Source organism: Rhinatrema bivittatum, chromosome 4 (assembly GCF_901001135.1).
Source record: "Rhinatrema bivittatum chromosome 4, aRhiBiv1.1, whole genome shotgun sequence".
In the NCBI taxonomy this organism is placed as follows: Eukaryota; Metazoa; Chordata; class Amphibia; order Gymnophiona; family Rhinatrematidae; genus Rhinatrema; species Rhinatrema bivittatum.
Window position 1 is genome coordinate 102,162,426 of NC_042618.1, and position 17,727 is coordinate 102,180,152.

The 17,727-nt window shown below is 43.9% G+C and overlaps 1 protein-coding gene across 8 annotated transcripts in view; it reads left to right on the plus strand.

Annotated features, from left to right (window-relative positions):
* The window catches only part of LOC115090007 (protein-L-isoaspartate(D-aspartate) O-methyltransferase-like), a 71,856-nt gene that overhangs the window by 24,836 nt on the left and 29,293 nt on the right, over positions 1–17,727 (plus strand). For all 8 annotated transcript variants that reach the window (XM_029598551.1, XM_029598548.1, XM_029598546.1 and 5 more), the window contains one exon: positions 6,550–6,654. In XM_029598551.1, the coding sequence (XP_029454411.1) occupies positions 6,550–6,654 (105 nt within the window). The remainder of the gene's footprint in view (positions 1–6,549; positions 6,655–17,727) is intronic.

Genomic DNA, 17,727 nt, shown 5'->3' on the forward strand with positions numbered 1-17,727 from the left:
GACCGTCGGGGTTCAAGCCCTGTAATTGCGGGAAAATCATGTCCATTACTGGTGGACATGATTTGTGCTACCGTTGCCTGGGACCTGACCACAACCAAGGCGAGTGTACACATTGTGGACGCATGTCGCCGAGGGCCCAAAGGCAATGGGCCCAGAAAATCGAAAGCCTAAAAACCGGCTGGGGAGGCTCGTATGCCCCTCCATCAGAGGCACACTCATCACCGGGGCCCTTCAAACAACAAGCCCCAACAGCAAAGAGAGCGGCCTCATTGGAACCCAGAATCTTCAAGCCTGGAGAGGAGGTGAGATCCTCTGGTAAATTAAAAATGACTCATGAGAAGGGATCAAAAACGGGGTGGGAGTTGCACCCGATACCCTCGGTGCAAGGCGGAGACAGTACAGCTCACTTGTTGACGCCAAGGCCTTCCACATCGAAATCTGTGCCGAAGGTACCAGCATCGGTGCCAAAACCAGCGCACCTGGCGCCGAAGCCAGCGGCCCCGACGCAGACGCACCAACCGCTGAAGCCGGCGCATCTACCACCGAAGTGGGCGCACTCAGCTTCGATGTCGGCGCAGTTGGCGCCGAAGTTGACACATAGGGAGACTAGGTCGACGCATTCAACATCGAAGTCGACGCACCGGGCATCGGAGTCGACACACTCGACGCCTAGGTCGACGCACTCAGCGCAAAAGAGGAAACGCTCAATACACTCCTCGATGCATTCGACTATAGAAGGCTCTCCATCTACACATTCTCAACAACCAGCATCATCGCAGTCACAAGACATTTTGACAACACTGAAAGGTCAGACTTTGTCGCTGGAGCCTCACGCCAAACGGATGAGGCATCACAGCACTGCCCAAGGTGTCTACCGACACCACCATACTGGCCGTAACAAGTGTAATGATGAAACTGCAAGCAGACTAGGTGGTCTGGCTAGCCCACATCTCTCACACCACCCCAGTTCATCAGGTGCTAAAAGGACTGTGAGAACCAGTTCTTCTTCTGAAGCAGAATGGGTACATGTAACCTCCTCTTCTGCATTCTCATGGAGTCTATCTGAAAGATCATCCATATAACAACCATGTCACGTAGAATACCATCCACCAGAACCTGAACCAAAAAGGGAAGAAGGTCGCTGGACGTGACAGGTCGAATGGCAAAGATCTAGTAAACCTCGAGTCTGACACACTGTGCTCAGCGGTACTGACACAGAAACCTAATCGACCTCCAATGCCACCGCAGACACAAAATGGAAGTAGTGCACGTTTTAAAATAATTTTTTGTGAAATGCTTAAAAAATCCCTAAAAAAAACTGGACCAATGATTAAAACCATACCCCATTGATTTATCGATGGAGCACATTCAATGCTCTAAAAGATACTAATATCTGGGGTTTATATGATGGTCCCATAGAAAAATACTATTTATGTGTTATTTTTGGTGAATATGTGTTTATTGCAGTCTATTATTCTTTCATATTATCCACTAAGGCTTTTTCTATACTACCGCAGACACAAAAAGCATTTTCTCAGTTGTCCGAAGCACTATCCGGGTTATTCGAAAACCTTCAGTCAACATTCTCTTTACCTCATGCATCTTCCTCCAGTTCTCTGGGAACACCACAACCCACGAGGGAACCATCTCCAGACCCCACAAGGTTTCCTCATTCATTTCAGTCTCCTTCACCAACTTATAGACCCCATTCACCCCAAAATACGGATTCGCCTCAGTCCTCGCCAAATTCCTCCACTGGGTACCCATCGGACCTGCCAGAACAACCACAGGAGAGCCGTACTTACCACCTGAGGAGTATTCCTATCCCAGGTTCTTGGACAAGATGGGAGCAATACTACACTTAGAAATTCAAAAACTTCCCGATCCAAGAGCTGAGACTTTGGGTCTCTTAAAAATTTTTGATGTTTCGGGTGAACCAACGTTGCTTCCTCCTCATGAGGTACTTGACAAAGTTCTTGAAAAATCCTGGGAAACTCCTTTTTCACTACCAGCAGTTGCCAGGAAAACTGATTTAAAGTTTAAAATGCGAAAATCCCCCTTTTATTCTTTACCACAGTTACCACACACGTCCATAGTAGTAGAGTCTGCTATGCAACATGCTAAGAAGTTGAAACTCCATGCATCTGCCCAGCCTAGTCGTGACAACCATTACTTAGATGAATTTGCTAGAAAGGCATATCAGAACGCCATGCCCACTAGTCGCTTACAGCACCATCAATTTTACATGGTGCAATACCTATATGATTGCATGCAAGCAACCAAGGGCATGCTCGTATCCACGGCAGACGCCATTCCACAGCCACTTCAGGACATGGAAAAGGGTACCAGACACTTGCTTCGATCCATTTACGAAGGATTCAAAACCTCTTCCAGAGCCTCAGCTACGGTTGTTGCAGCCTGACGTATGGCGTGGCTCCGAGCGAGTGCCATCTGGGAAGATCTACATAATAAACTAGCCAATCTACCATGTACGGGCGACAATCTTTTTGGAGACCGTTTTCAAGAAGCAGTGACAAAGCTAAAGGATCAAGCAGTAGCAGTACAATCTCTGACCGGACCCTCTCACTACTCGACCTCTCGGCGCTATTTTGGATCCTCTCGCCATCAACAATATTCACACAGACCATACAGGTCTTATCAATCTTACAGACCTACGACTTACCAGCCGTATCAATGACTTCAACAACAACCTTTAAACAGAAGAGGTAAACCCAGAACCCAACGGCCACAAGGCCAGCAATCAGCACCAGCAGCAAAAACCACGCATTCTTTTTAAAAACTCTGCCGCCGCCACCACCACATCTAGCGCCCCCGGGAAGGATCACAGTTTGCTTTCAGGCATGGGGGGAGATAACATCAGATCGCTGGGTTCTGGACATTGTAAAACAGGGCTACCAGCTCCAATTCACAACCAAACCCTCACTGCCTCACCCATCTGTTCAAACAGTAAGGATGTCTCATCCCCAACTCGAAAAAGAGATCCTATCACGCAAACATCAAGGAGCAAACCATACTGTTCCCAATCCCCTTTTTTTTTAAAGTTTGGCTGCTTCTGGTTGAGTAAGATGTCTCCTGTAAAAAAAAAAAAAAAAAATTAATTTTGCATTAAGTGTACACAGTCTGGACAGTATTTTCTCTCTCTTTATGGGTGTCCCCAGGCCTGAAACATTCCAAGTGATTACTTTCTGTTATTGTTTGTATAGTTTTGGGTGGACCCTTGGACACTGTGGCTGCTGACCATGCCCATGGGGGGAAGTCCCGTGAGGGGCCACAGGTCAGGCTCAGCTTAGGACACACAACACAGATAGATCTTTTATTAACAGTATTGAGGAGCCACCAGAGGTGGCAGTAGTGAGCAGAGATGAAGCCCGGCTGGGCTTGTAGTCCCTCAGGCTCTGGAACAGTGATCCCACAATGGCTGTGCTGTAGTGAAGAGAAACTGAGATAGTGAGTACAATAAAGTGTATGCAGGGTTCTGGAATAGAGCCTCGTTGGTTGAGTACTCACACAGCGGTTTCTTTCGGTAGAAATCACAGGAGCTGGAATAGAGGCAGGCCCTCGAGGAGCGAGTACCTGGTTCCAGGGAACAGCTCTGAGAGAAGTAGATAGTAACTCACTGATGGTGTAGGCAGTGGTATCTTCCAGGCAGAAGTGAAGTCCAGGCAGTGAGTTGGGAACATGGGCCCTCGAGGAGCGAGTACCGGTTCCAGACAGCGACCTGAAAGAGAAGAGAGAGGCCCCCGAGGAGCAGGTACCCCAAATAGAGTAAGTCCAATAATGGATAGGGCAGAGTAGCTAAGTACGGAGAGTAAATCCCATCCGTAAGGAGTTCCAGTACGAATACCTGACCTTGCTAACTCGATTAGCTAGCAGTAGTATAGGCTTTTTATATCCGGGATGCGTGACATCATCACAAGGTTCGCGCCAAAGAAAGTATTTTGAAGCAGGGCCGCGCACGCCCTAAAGCAGCTGGACAGCATGGGTGGAGGCAGCGCCCAAGCCGGACTGGGGACGCCGGAGAGGACGGCAGGCAGACGCCGTGGCAGCCAAACGTCCGTCAACCGTGGGAGGAGTCGCCAGAGAGGTAAGGAGGGTGGAGTGGAGACATCAGGCAGCAACAGTCGTAACACTTTTCCCCACCATTTATCTAGCATCTCAGGTTGGCACTGCCTTTCCATTACAATATGACCCCCCTGCCTCTGAGGTATGCCTGGTCTCAGCACTACTCTCTCAGGCAGCCATATTATCCACCATTTATTCATCGTGTCTAAGTCAATATGGAGCAGTGCTTTAACATTTATACAAATGTATGTCTGACGTCGCACCCCCCAGAGCTCAACCCTACCCCCCTTCCTCCCTCCCTCCCCTCTCCCCATACCCGAGGATATTACCTTTGATACCCTCATGTATTCCCCCCCCCCCTCCCCGAATTAGATCAAATATCCTGTTCTTGGGACCAGGAGTCATCCACAAATGACGTGTTCAGTCGTCTCACTTTATAAAAACAACTAACTTTTAATTATGCTTGAACCATTCAACATTAGTAAAGAGAAGGATATGGAAAGAAAACATCAACATCACAAACAACCACATTTCCCATGCACCATATAAATTGTCACTCCTCGAGTGCTAGGCGTATCTCCTCTGTATCACACTCACAGCCCTCGCCGAAGTCAGGTTGACATAGTAAGATACATGAACCTCAAGAAGGAAAATTGAGAAGGAATACCAGCAACTGGTTTCATGCTCCTCCCCAACAGTTAAGCCCGATATTATGTTCATCCATCGTGCGCCGACCCTGGATTTTATAACATATGCGCGGCTACACACGTATCTTATAAAATCCAGCGTACTTTTGTTCGCACGCGCGCGCGCTGTTTCTTAAAATGTACCCCTCTGGGCATAGTTCAGCAATCTTGCAATTACTAGCCGCGACCTTTGGAGCATACCTTCCTGCGATCTCGGAACCAAATGGTGCGCACGTTCTATCAGGCCCCTAGTTGAGGCCTGCAGCTCTGGGATCTGCGTCGTCAACCAGGTTTCCAAGGTCTGTGTCAGCAATGGCTTCGGGGAATCCGACAAAACGTAGGTTGTTTCTTCTAGCTTGATTTTCTAATTCATCGAATTTGTCACCTTGAGCTTTCGTAGTTTTTTCCAGCTTTATCATTCGGTGTTCCAGTGCCCCAACGTGTCGTCTTCCACTAGAGTAGTGCATCCCTCCACACGTTCCACCCAGTTTTCAATTTCTATAAGAGAAGAACGTACTTAAGCGATCTGCTCCGATATCTGGTGTAATCGGGCATCTAATGCGATAATAACCGATTGGGAAATTTTGTCTTCCAGAGAATCTTCACCCGGGAGATCCAGATTTTCTGGGGACGTCGGCGCCATCTTGGGTTCAGGTGGTTTCGCCTGTTCCTTTTCCTTTCTTTGTAATTTAGTAGCCAAGGTTCCCTTTGGCTCGATAAACAGGTCATCGATGTGGATGGGCAATCACACGCGGTGTTAACTAGTAATTTTGAACGAAATGAGGATCGCCCTTGTTGCAAAAGGATGTGAGATGGCTGGAGCTCGGTCGGCTTGCATCCAGCCGAGTTCACCACATCACGTGACTCCCTACATTTTTTAACTGAAATTAACTGTATATGTGTTTTTGACAACTTTGGATCATCTCATTGGCAAGACTATTTGGGCACTGTGTTAAAAAAAAAAAAAAAAATGAAAAAAGCAAAAATAAACCTTTTCAAATTTTTGAGTTTTTGTATAACAGGAATATGGTTTTTTATGCTATGTTGTTTTAGCCAGGAGAGAGGGAAGGTATTTTAAAAGTTTGGGTGTGTGTATGTGGTCTGGGCCCTCACTGGTATCTCTTTTGAGTGTTAAATATATCGTGGCTGAAAATTTTGTTTGATTAAAAAAATATGGATATTGAAAATCTATTGTTATGTTAAATTGATTTATATAGATATTTGAAATATTAGTGCATCCTTGTATTTTGTGAAAGGTTTGTCTTTCACAGCTCCAGTTAGTTTCACACAGTTGATTTTTGGTTTTATTAGAACCTGAATGTCAATCTGATCAAGTCTCCCACAAACCAACAGTGCTTGTCATTTTCCAAAGTTAAGATAACAATCTAGTTTTAAGTCTTTTATTTGGAACTGGTTGAGGTGCATTAAATGTATTTACACTATCCATAACAGAGTCAGCCCCTCTGTATGTCTTGTAGGCTAGGGTTAGTAAAGCTTGAGCACTTCATAGTTCAGATTACTGCAACATTCTCCATAGTGGCTCCTCCTAAAAAGGCCTGTGATAGGATTGCACTGAGCTCCCTCACAGCCAGTGTTTCTACCAGGACTCCTACTGGGAGGTGTATTGGAACTGAATTATCTATGCATGCCCCCATACTTTATGAGCTACTATGTCATTCTGTACCAAGAGAAGCGAGCACGTGTGTACCTGGTAGTATAAATTGCAGTAGGAAACAATTCTGCTCATTCTTTTTTTTTATTATCTGTTTCAATTTTGTAGAACATGGAGTGATCAAATCTGATCGTGTCTTTAATGTGCTGTTAGCTACCGACAGAGTCCATTACATCAAATATTTCTCATATGTGGATTTTCCTCAGCATATAGGTAAGACACTTGGAAGACAGTAATGGCAAAAGTAGATAATGTTGTAAATATGACTGGATACACTTACTAGCCCTTTAAAAGAAAACTAGTTGGTTTTGAGCCAGTTGAAAAAGCAAGTTTTCCTACCGTAAATGGTTTTCTCAGTAGACAGCAGAATAAATTAGCCATGACATGTGGATGTTATCATTGATAGCGCCAAACGACTCTTCTCTCTTAGCTCATAGAGCTTTTGATCTACTGAGCAAGTGTGGGAATTTCTACTTAGGCTCTGTCTTGTGAGCCCCTCATTTGATTTTATAGCTCTGCTTTAGTGAGGTGGGTGGGTATTTAGCACAGCTAATTTAACCTGCTGTCTACGAAGAACACCATTTATAGTGAGCAAACTTGCTTTCTCCATCGACAGGCAGGGCTGAATTTGACATAACATGTGGGGAGTCCCAAGTTGAGGGTTGCAGTGGAGCACTTACCGAATAAGCAACTCAGACCCCACCATGGAGAGTGGTCTACTGAGTGAACAAGCTGCACAAAACTGCTTGTCCAAATATGTCATTGCTTAATTGATTGTCCAGATAGTAATGGGACATTGAAAGTGTGAACTGATGATCAAGTTGCAACTTTGCAGATGTCCTCGATAGGTACGGTTTATAGAAGAGCCATTGATGTAGCCATGGCTCTCACTTGATGAGCCTTAACAGAACCTGTGATTTGGAGGCCAGCATGAGCATAACAATGTGTGATACAGTCTGCTTGCCAGTTGGACAAAGAGCGCTTGGCAACTGCTGTGCCCAGATAATTAGAATTGTAAAAGATGAATAGTTGCAAGGCCTGACAACGTGACTGAGTTCTTTTTTGGACTTTTAAGAGAGCCAATGAATGAGGGGCTCTTTCCCCTTCATGAGCGTGCAGCCTTGGAAAGAACATGGGTAAACACAATAGCTTGATTATATGAAAAGTTGATACCACTTTTGGCAGAAACTTGGGGTGGGTGTGGAGCATCACCCTATTGTGGAAGAATTGTATATAAGGAAAATAATGCACCAATGTCTGAAGCTTACCAGCTCTCCTTGCCAGTGTGATCACAACAAAGAATTAACACTTTCCATATGAAAAATATCAAAAGAGCTGCATCAGCTATTCAAAGGGTGACTTCATAAGCTGCACCAGTACCACATTACAATCCCAAGGCACTGATGGTTTAGTTATCGGAGGTTTAATATGCCTTAAGTCTTTCATAAATTTTGACAGTAAAGGATAAGTGGATATTGGCTTCCCTCCACTTGAATATGGTAGGCTGCTATGGCACTGATATGTAACTTGATGAAAGAGGTACCGAGACCTGACGAGGAAAGAGAGAATAAGTACTGAAGCAGCACTTATGGTCCAGAGAGCTCCATTGGCACCAGGATGAAAACCACTTCCATTTTTAAGTTGTGAGCCCTTCTAGTTGAAGGTTTCCTGGCAGATACCAATATATTTTCACCTTCTTTGAGCAGAGTTAGGAAGTGATCAGACAGCGCTCAACATCAATGCTGTCAATTTGAGAGAGAGGAGGTTTGGATGATATAGACGGCCCTCTTCTTGAGTCACTAATGTCAAATCCATCTTCCCCCGACCCCCAAGATATTGGGGCGCTGACAGATATCTGGACTAGATAAGAGAATCATACTGGTCTGGACCATGGTGGCACGATAAGTATCAAGTGAGCCTGGTCTTTAAGCACTTTCTGCTAGGGATGTGAATCGTTTTTTGACGATTTAAAATATTGTCCGATAAATTTTAAATCGTCAAAAATCATTAGAGCCGCGATACAATAACAATTCCCCCGATTTATCGTCAAAAAATCGTAAATCGGGGGAAGGGGGAGGGCAGGAAACCGGCACACTAAAACAACCCTAAAACCCACCCCGACCCTTTAAAATAAATCCCCCACCCTCCCGAACCCCCCCAAAATGCCTTAAATTACTTGGGGTCCAGAGGAAGGGTCCCGGTGTGATCTTTTACTCTCGGACCTCCGTGCGTTGTAGAAATGGCACCGGTGTCTTGCCGTACAGCCGGCGTGTTGCCGTACGGCGTGTCGCCGTACGGCCGGCGTGTTGCCGTACGGCCGGCGCCATTTTGCGCAAAATGGCGCCGGCCGTACGGCAACACGATTCGACTGCAGGAGGTCGTTCCGGACCCCCGCTGGACTTTTGGCAAGTCTTGTGGGGGTCAGGACGCCCCCCCAAGCTGGCCAAAAGTCCCTGGGGGTCCAGCGGGGGTCCGGAACGACCTCCTACAGTCGAATCGATTCGCGGTAGGAGATCGTTCTGGACCCCCGCTGGACTTTTGGCAAGTCTTATGAGGGTCAGGAGGCCCCCCCAAGCTGGCCAAAAGTCCCTGGGGGTCCAGCGGGGGTCCGGGAGCGATCTCCTACGCTCCTGATGTTGGGGGACAAAAAAACAAAATGGCGCTGGCGCTATTTCTACAACGCACGGAGGTCCGAGAGTAAAAGATCACACTGGGACCCTTTCTCTGGACCCCAGGTAATTTAAGGCATTTTGGGGGGGTTCGGGAGGGTGGGGGATTTATTTTAAAGGGTCGGGGTGGGTTTTAGGGTTGTTTTAGTGTGCCGGTTTTCCCGCCCTTCCCCTCCCCCCCCACTGGACCCCAGGTAATTTAAGGCATTTTGAGGGGGTTCGGGAGGGTGGGGGATTTATTTTAAAGGGTCGGGTGGGTTTTAGGGATGTTTTAGTGTGCCGGTTTTCGATTTACACGATTTACACGATATTTAAAAAACCCAAACTGCGACGATCCGATTCCCTCCCCCTCCCAGCCGAAATCGATCGTTAAGACGATCGATCACACGATTCACATCTCTACTTTCTGCACTGTCCTGACTATTAGCGGAAGCGGTGGAAAAGTGTGCTTGAGACCTGTATTTCAGCTGAGCAAAAAAGTGTCTGGTGCGGACTTGGGTTTCTTTGGCAGAATGGAGCAAACGTTTTCCACTCTTCTGTTTTCCTCCTCTGCAAATAAATATATCAGTGGATGTCCCTAAAGATTGAACAGTCTGTCTGCCACTGACTGATGTAGAGATCACTTGTGAGGAAGAAACCCCTTGCTGAGGTGATCCGTTAATGTGTTGGTAATCCCTGGAAGATAGATTGCTTTGTAGTACAGCTAGGTGGTCACAAGCCCACACCCAAATCTTTCTGGCTTCATGACACAAAGTCCATGAATCTGTGTCTCCTTGTTTGTTGACGTAAAATATGGCTACTTGGTTGTTGGTTTGGATGAGAATTCTCTTTCCCAAGGAGGTGTGAGAAAGTTCTCAAGGTGTGTGATTGCTCAAAGCTCTAATAAGTTGATTTGAAACAGTCATTCTACTGACAACCAGATTCCATGTGTGTCTCCCCATCCCTTAATAGACATGTCTGTTGCCAACGTGACTTGATGGGAAGCAGACAAATGTGGGCTCCGTCCTCTAAAATGTATGGGTCTAGCCACTAGCAAGGTTCTTAATTTCCTGTGAGACATTCACCATGGTTGTCAATAGTTGAATTAATGCTCCCATTGGATGTGGAGGCCCCATTGTAGGATGCATATGTGGAGGCAGGTTAAGAGAGACCATTTGAACCACTGCTGCCATGTGGCCCAAGACAACTAACACTTTCCTAGCTGTGGTCTAATCTATCTGCATCAACCAATGAGCTAAGGATCTGCGGCAACATACTTGATCTGTCGGGAGACTGTGTCCTCCAGAGTCTTTCCATGACCCAGTGATTTTCTGGGACAGACTCAGTTTGATTTATCAAAATTTACGATGAAATCCAGTGACTGAAGAAGGTGGTTTGGCTTCTGTAGGGAGTTCAGCATCCTCACCTGGGAAGTTCCTGTCACTAGCCAGTCATTCAGTTAAGGGAAAATACAAATGCCTTGCATTTACCTCTGAGCATTTGGTGAAGACCCTCGGCACTGCTGAGAACCTGAAAGGAAAGACCTTGTACTAGTAGTGAGATGATTTCACCACAAATTGTAAATAGTGCCAATAGGAGAGATGGATGGGTATTAAGTGTATTTTTGTTTTTATATTATTGTGTATGTAAATTATACTCCACAATGGATATACAGTATTGTAGAATTGTGAGATATAAATAAATAAAATAAATATGTGGGCACATCTCCACTATTCCACTTAGATGAAGGGCAGGATGGTGTGGAGGGAGTTCATTCTAAATTTCTTCCATAATAGGCTCGTTTCAGACTTTGTAAAACCAGGATGGGTCTCGATTCCCTGGATTTCTTGGGAATAAGGAAATAGTGGGAGTAGAACCCCTGACCATATTGGTCAGGTAGGACAGGTTCTATTGCCTGTTGGAAAAGTAACCCCATCTCCAGGCAGAGCTGAAAGCAGTGTAAGAGGTCCAGACTGAAGGCTGAACAAAGAGGCAGTACCAAAAGCCAAGAAAAATGTAAGCAATAACCAGATTCCCCAGCGAATTATTATTATTTTTTTGCTGCTCCTCTAGGTAGAGATAAATTCACCCCCCTAGTGGAGGGGCTGAATGCAGGATTTCAAGGCTTGTCCTCGAGCTAGAAGTTGTTGTGGCAGCACATGTGGAGCATGATACCCCAGAATTGCCGGAAAGGGTGTCTCTGGAATTAAGAATGCTTAAAAGTGAAATATGGTGTCTCGATGATTGTTGCTTAGAGCCAGTTAAGAGAGACCTGATCATCAAATGCTGCTCTTTGACCTGGGCAACTATTTCCTTGAGGTTTTCTTCAAAGAGGTGATCTGCAGTGCAGGGAACATCCACTAACTTATCGTGGACATCATTGGACGCAGGTGACTAATGGCTCATAGTGTGAACGATTTATACGCTGACTGAATGAAATGGTGTATAGGTTCTTCTGCGTCCAGGATCAGCTGCGGATTTGTGGTGTGGCTCTTGACATCTGGGCCTGGCAATGACTTCATTTTCTGCATACAATCATGTAAGTATTGCCCTATGTTGAAATTTAGCTTTGCAGGATAGGACAGGGTGATTTCATGAATTGTAGTTGACTTAAAATTTTTCCATAGATCCCAGATTAGTAATGAAATCCCACACTCGTCAATTAGTTAAAATAGGTTTTTATAAACTCTGGATGCTTAGAAGATTAAAACCTGATTTAGATCCTGATGACTTTTTATTGATTCTACAATGTCATTTTTTTTAAGGACTTTATTGTTGTAATGCTCTATTGTTGGGAGCTCCATCAAATACCTTAAGACCTTTACAATTGCTACAGAACGCAGTGGTTTGAGTTTTGATGGGATTATGTTAATTGTTTAATCAACTGTTATCTTGTTACAATGTAAAATAGGGCAGTTCCCGCTCTATTCAACCTGTTATCTGGAAACCAATGTGATATCTCGATCGAATGTCGGTATACAAAAGAAATAAATAAATAAAAATAAAATAAATTGACAGATATGAGCATATCGCGCCTGTGCTAGCAAGACTTCACTGGTTACCAGTGTAATACAGGATTCAGTATGAAGTGCTAACACTCATTCAGAAACTAATCAATAATACAGAAACATCTTGGGTTAGTTCTGCCTTACACCTATAGCGTAATCTAAGATTGGCAAATAAAGGCTTTCTAGTTGACCATCAGTGAATCAAACACGCTTAAGAGAGGTCAGTGTGTGCCATCTCAATTGCAGGCCTGAAAGCTTGGAATATATTACCAGAGCAGTTGAGGATCCTAGAAGATCTGAACTTATTCAAAAAGGCGTTAAAAACCTGGCTGTTTAGGCAAGCATTTGAAGGGCTAATTAACATTTAAAGGCATGACAGCACTTAGAAGTCCAGCATAAAACATTAATCTGATTTGGTTTTTTGGGGGGTTTTTTTTAATTTTTTATTTATTGCATTTTAAGAATATAAACAAGAAAATACTTGACAGAAATATCTCGAGTACAAATATATTGAAATTAAACAGATATTAATTTTCAATAAGGCAATAGTCTTATTAGTGCTCAATCTTAATAAAAGAAAAGCGGGAGAGCTGAAACAAGGAGCATTCAATTTGAAATTAGTACAAACAGAAAAAGCGCCCTGAGACCCTCCACCTTTCTATTACAAATTCACCAAAGTAGTAAGCATTACTGGGGGTTGGTTTGAGAGTCCAGAAAGTCTCTTAGATGAGCAGGTTCCAAATATATATATCTGTGTTCCCCAAGTTTTATATGGCATTTACAAGGAAATTGAAGCTTGAAAGTTCCCCCCTTCTGGAGAACTTCCACTCTCATGTTAAGGAATAGTTTTCTCCGTTGTTGTGTCTGTTTGATTAGATCCGGATAGCACCAAATCTTTTGACCGAAAAATAACGTTTGGTTATTTCTGAAATACTGCTTAAAGACATTATTTTTATCCATCAGAAATGCGAAGGAAACTAATAGTGGCCTCCTTTGGGTGACCACCATTTCTTGCGACGAATTCAAGAGTGTTGTTAAATCAGGCAAAGATATTTCTTCCTGGTTACTTTGAATAGGATTAGAAGGAAAAAGATAATAAGCTTTTGTAACAACCGGTCTAATTTCTTCAGGAATTTTTAAAACATGAGAGACATACAATTTAAAGATATCTAAAGGAGCAATATTTCTGAAAACAGGAAAATTAATAAACCTGAGATTGTGGGCTCTCAAACTATTTTCAATTCTTTCTAATCTCTTACTAGCTTCTGTATCACTTTTAACCAAATTTGCCTGAATTTTCTCTGCCACATCCATCCGTTCTTCTATTTTTCCCATTTTTTCTTTTTGAATGGCTAATTCCAAAACATTTTGTTCAGTCTGTACTTTTATACTTTGCACATCACTGGCTAAAGCTGTGATAACAGTCTCTAAAGATTTAAGCGCATTCCAGATCATGGACAGAGTTATTTCCCCTGGGGCAGCCATTATTACTGAATGTTCGACTTCCTGAGGCTCAGCTTCCCTTCCCCCACTTACTACTTCACCGGCACCTTTGCTCGATCTCAACGGGCCTCCTCCCGAAGCTGGCTCCGAATCCACAACCTCCACTCCTTCTCGCGGGACCGGTCTGCCCTGCTCCAGGTCGGCAGGTCTCCCCGATGTCCTCACATGCGGCACCAGCCCTGCCCCTCCGTTACTCTCCTCGAAGGGAGGGGCAGCCTCCAACTGCCTTCGATCTTCTCGGCTGTCCGGCGGCGGCGGTCTAGTCGGTGAGCCAGGACTCAATGATATTTCGGTCAGAGGGGGATATCCTCGCTCCTCGGTGTCCCCTTCAGCGACCAGGTCTCCCGGCGTTGGTGGGGGAAGCGCGGCAAAGAAGCTGCCTATACGCGGCTGGGAAGCCTCAGTCGGCGTGGAGGAACTCTCTCCACATCGAACCCTGGCTTTCCGCTTGGTATGTGGCATGCTGGAAATAGTTTAAGGCAAAAAATCAAGAGCTCCCTCTGCGCGCGTCTGTTCAGGGCGCCATCTTAGAAGCTCTCCCTGATTTGTTTTTCATTTTAGAAGTACAAATTTGATTTTTAAGCCTTTTATGTATTTCTGCCATTACTAGACACTCTTTTATTATTGTGTGACATTATTATAGTCTAGGTGGTATGTGTTTTGTTCTTCTATTTGATTTGAAATGTTATTATGAATGATGTGTTGTGATTGGTAATTTATGTTGTTTGAAAACTGCCGTGATTTATCGAATGTGCAGTCAAAAGATTTTAAATAAATAAATAAAATATATAGAAGTGCTACATGGCAATGTGGGTATTTAGCACTGGGCTCTGGAAAACCTTATTTCCAAAGTTGTCCAGCAGCCTGGGATGTTTGCATGGCGGAATATTGGAAAAAAAATCCTTGTTTTCTTTTCCCACTTGAGCACTGACTCCAGAACAACTGATTGATGGGTCACCTACACCACCCTAAACCCCAGGGTCTTCTGGACTCCTATATTTCAAGTCTAGTTTTGTGGCTACTTGAGCACAGGAAATTGCAGGATCGAATATACTGGAATTGACAAGCTGGAGGGGCCTAAGGCCTGCTCTGAGGTGGGGGAAGGCTCTCTGGAGGTGCTCCTACTCAACTTGCCCCCCAACCTACGCACTGAAACCTCCACACCGAAATTCAAAAAAAACCTCAAAACATGGCTCTTCCTACAAGCCTACCCATCGCTTTCCTCGCATGCTAAATCTTCCCCCTCTGCTACTTACTGTTAAAAAAAAAACAAAAAACCCCACAATCGTCAGGCTTCCCATTCTTCCCTAATCTTCCATCCCAAAATCAGAATCAGTAACCGCATCGAACTTAGTATTTGAACCTTGTACATAACCTCTCCTCCAGTAATTTTATCCCCCTCTCCTAACCTAAGTTACCCCCAGTTGAATTTATCAGCTAAATTATTTGATTTTTGTTATTATCTTGTTAACCGTTCCATCTGTTCTTTGTAAAGGCCATGCCTATTTTATTTTGGTTATAAGTTATATGTAAACCGATGCGATGTGCAAACGGCTGTCGGTATATAAAACCATTAAAATAATAATAACTTGGCATCCAGGGAGCTAGCAGAGGCTCTGCTCTGGGAGGAGGATCAACTGCGGCTCTTTACCGACCTGCACGACTCCTCCATCTTCCATATTCTGAATCTGCGGAGACATACAGTCATAGCTGGTTGCATTGTAGTTGAGCCCAAGACACTGATAACAAATGCAGTGGTGTAGCAAGGGTGTCGGGTGCCTGGGGGCCAATGCATTTGTGCACCTCTTCCACCCCTTCCCCCACTAATTCTGGGGGGCCCCCCAACCAAATGCATGAATAGAAAGGGGGGGCTGCGGCTTAAAGTTTACTCACCCCTACTCTAGCTTACTCGCACAGATGCTGTTAGCCTCCCGCCAATTTCTTATACCTGTATAATTAGTTATTCTTTCTTACTTACATTTTTGTATAAATCATAGAATATAATTATTAATTCACAGACCAACTAATAAAAGTTTGCTAGAAAACCAGACACAGTAGTAAAGGAGAAAATTACTAATAGAAGTGTCAGTGCAAATCACCATATAAAAAATAATTACAATTCTGTTGTCTTCTCAGTAACAGCAACACAGACTCTCTTCACTACCAGGCATGTTGTAAAATACAAAATCCTGCCAATTAAAAAAAAAAAATTGTAACAGGAGGTTTACACCAATTTTAGATAACTAATACGAATGGTACAAAATTTAAGAAACGGAGATTTTGTATTGCTTTCTAAACCAATTTATCTACTGTTTTCACTAAAAATTTACTAAATTCAAACATTCAGGCGTCGGCAGCTGGGAAGGAGGAAGCAGCTTACGCTGCAAGGCCACAATCCTTCGATTCTTAGGAGCAGGGAAGTGTGAGTGAGGGGCTTGCAGCAGCGCCGCAGGGATGAGTGGAGCTCGGAGGGCGAGTTAGAGGGGATTGTGGTAGTGCTGAGATGCAATGGCCACCTGCTGCTGCACCCCCCTTTAAGCATGGTGCCCAGGGGCATTGTCCCCTCCCCCTTGCTAGGCCACTGGTGTCAATCAGTGATAGACATCTTGTCACACACTCAGTTCTTAAAGCTATTGAGGGCAGCCTTCTTGGAGCTGGATATTTTCCCTTTTGTTGTGGGGTTTTTTGTTTTTTTTTAGAAAGTAACATTGAAAAGAGCTATTTGGGAGCTTCCAAGGCAGTGATGCAATAAAAAGAAATGAAAGATTAAGAAGATGCCAAAAACAGTTAACAAAAAATCAAGAAAAGACTGAGAGCAGGGTAGACAGACGAAAAAAGACTAAGCAGCTCACGAGGTAGTGTCCGCCTGGGAACTGAGAAAAGGGTCCGTTTGGCGTGGACAGATAACATCACCCATGTGTCATGGCTATTTCAGCCCTGCTTGTTGATGGAGACTGATATATTCATTTCAGTGTGCAGTTTTATCATGGTTACAAATTTGTGATGATAAAGTTTGAAATTTTTGTTACGACAAATGCTTAGAAACTGAGAACTAATATAGTTAAAGACTGTTTTGAGCTTTATGTGCAGTCTTAAAAAAAAAAAAAAAAGCTTTTTCACTTTTTAAACAACCAACACTTGATTTTCATTATCATTTGTAGAATGAGTAAATCTTGGAAAATGCATATTTAAATATATTTTATGAAAAAATGCATTTAGTTATATTTGCATTACCACGTTTATTACTCAGGAAAGGCCTCTATTCTGCACAATTCAGAGCCAGAGGATGTGGTTAGTGTAGTTGGGTTTAAAAAAGGTTTTGATAAGTTCTTGGAGGAGAAGTCCATTGACTTCTGTTAATCAAGTTGTCTTAGAGGATAGTCACTGCTATTACTGGCCTCAGTAGCATGGGATTTATTTAGTGTTTGGGTACTTGCCAGGTTCTTATGACCTGGATTGGCCACTGTTAGAAACAGGATGCTGGGCTTGATGGATCCTTGGTCTGACCCAGTATGGCAATTTCTTATTTTCTTACAAAGTAATGTGGTCACACATGGATTGTTGTAGTACAGAGCTGCAGATTCCTTGAGCCAAATCAGTTTGAATATCACCCGATGTTTAGCTATTTTTATGCAGTATGAAAATTTTGCAGTTTCCCTAAGTATCTGATTGCTTCTCAATGCTGAAAACATGTCCGTGGTAATGCAAATATAGCTGTTAGTAGGAAAAGCCCTTCAGAATCTGATGATTGATGACACTAACATCTCTATGTGCTGTGTACTAGCCAAGCTGTTTGGGATTCTTGCATGTTTGGTTTGTAATGATGCTGTAATCAATTAGATAAAAAACTGAACGTGGCATGATTGTAATCCATGTCTCATTAAACTCCCATGTTCCTTGGCCTGGTTGCTGTTGACAGATGAATAAAAGGAATAGAAGCAGACTATGTTTATAGCATTGTTTTAGTGTAGCAGTCACTGAATAATGCTCTTTTATGTTACAAGGCCCTGGGTGGGAGGGTATGGGCTAAAGCTGGTGGTAGTATCAATGCCGGAAGTTTAGTGCACCAGGACCCTTAAATCTGTGAGTCCTGGTTGTGACTTCTATACTTTACATCTCTGCTGGAA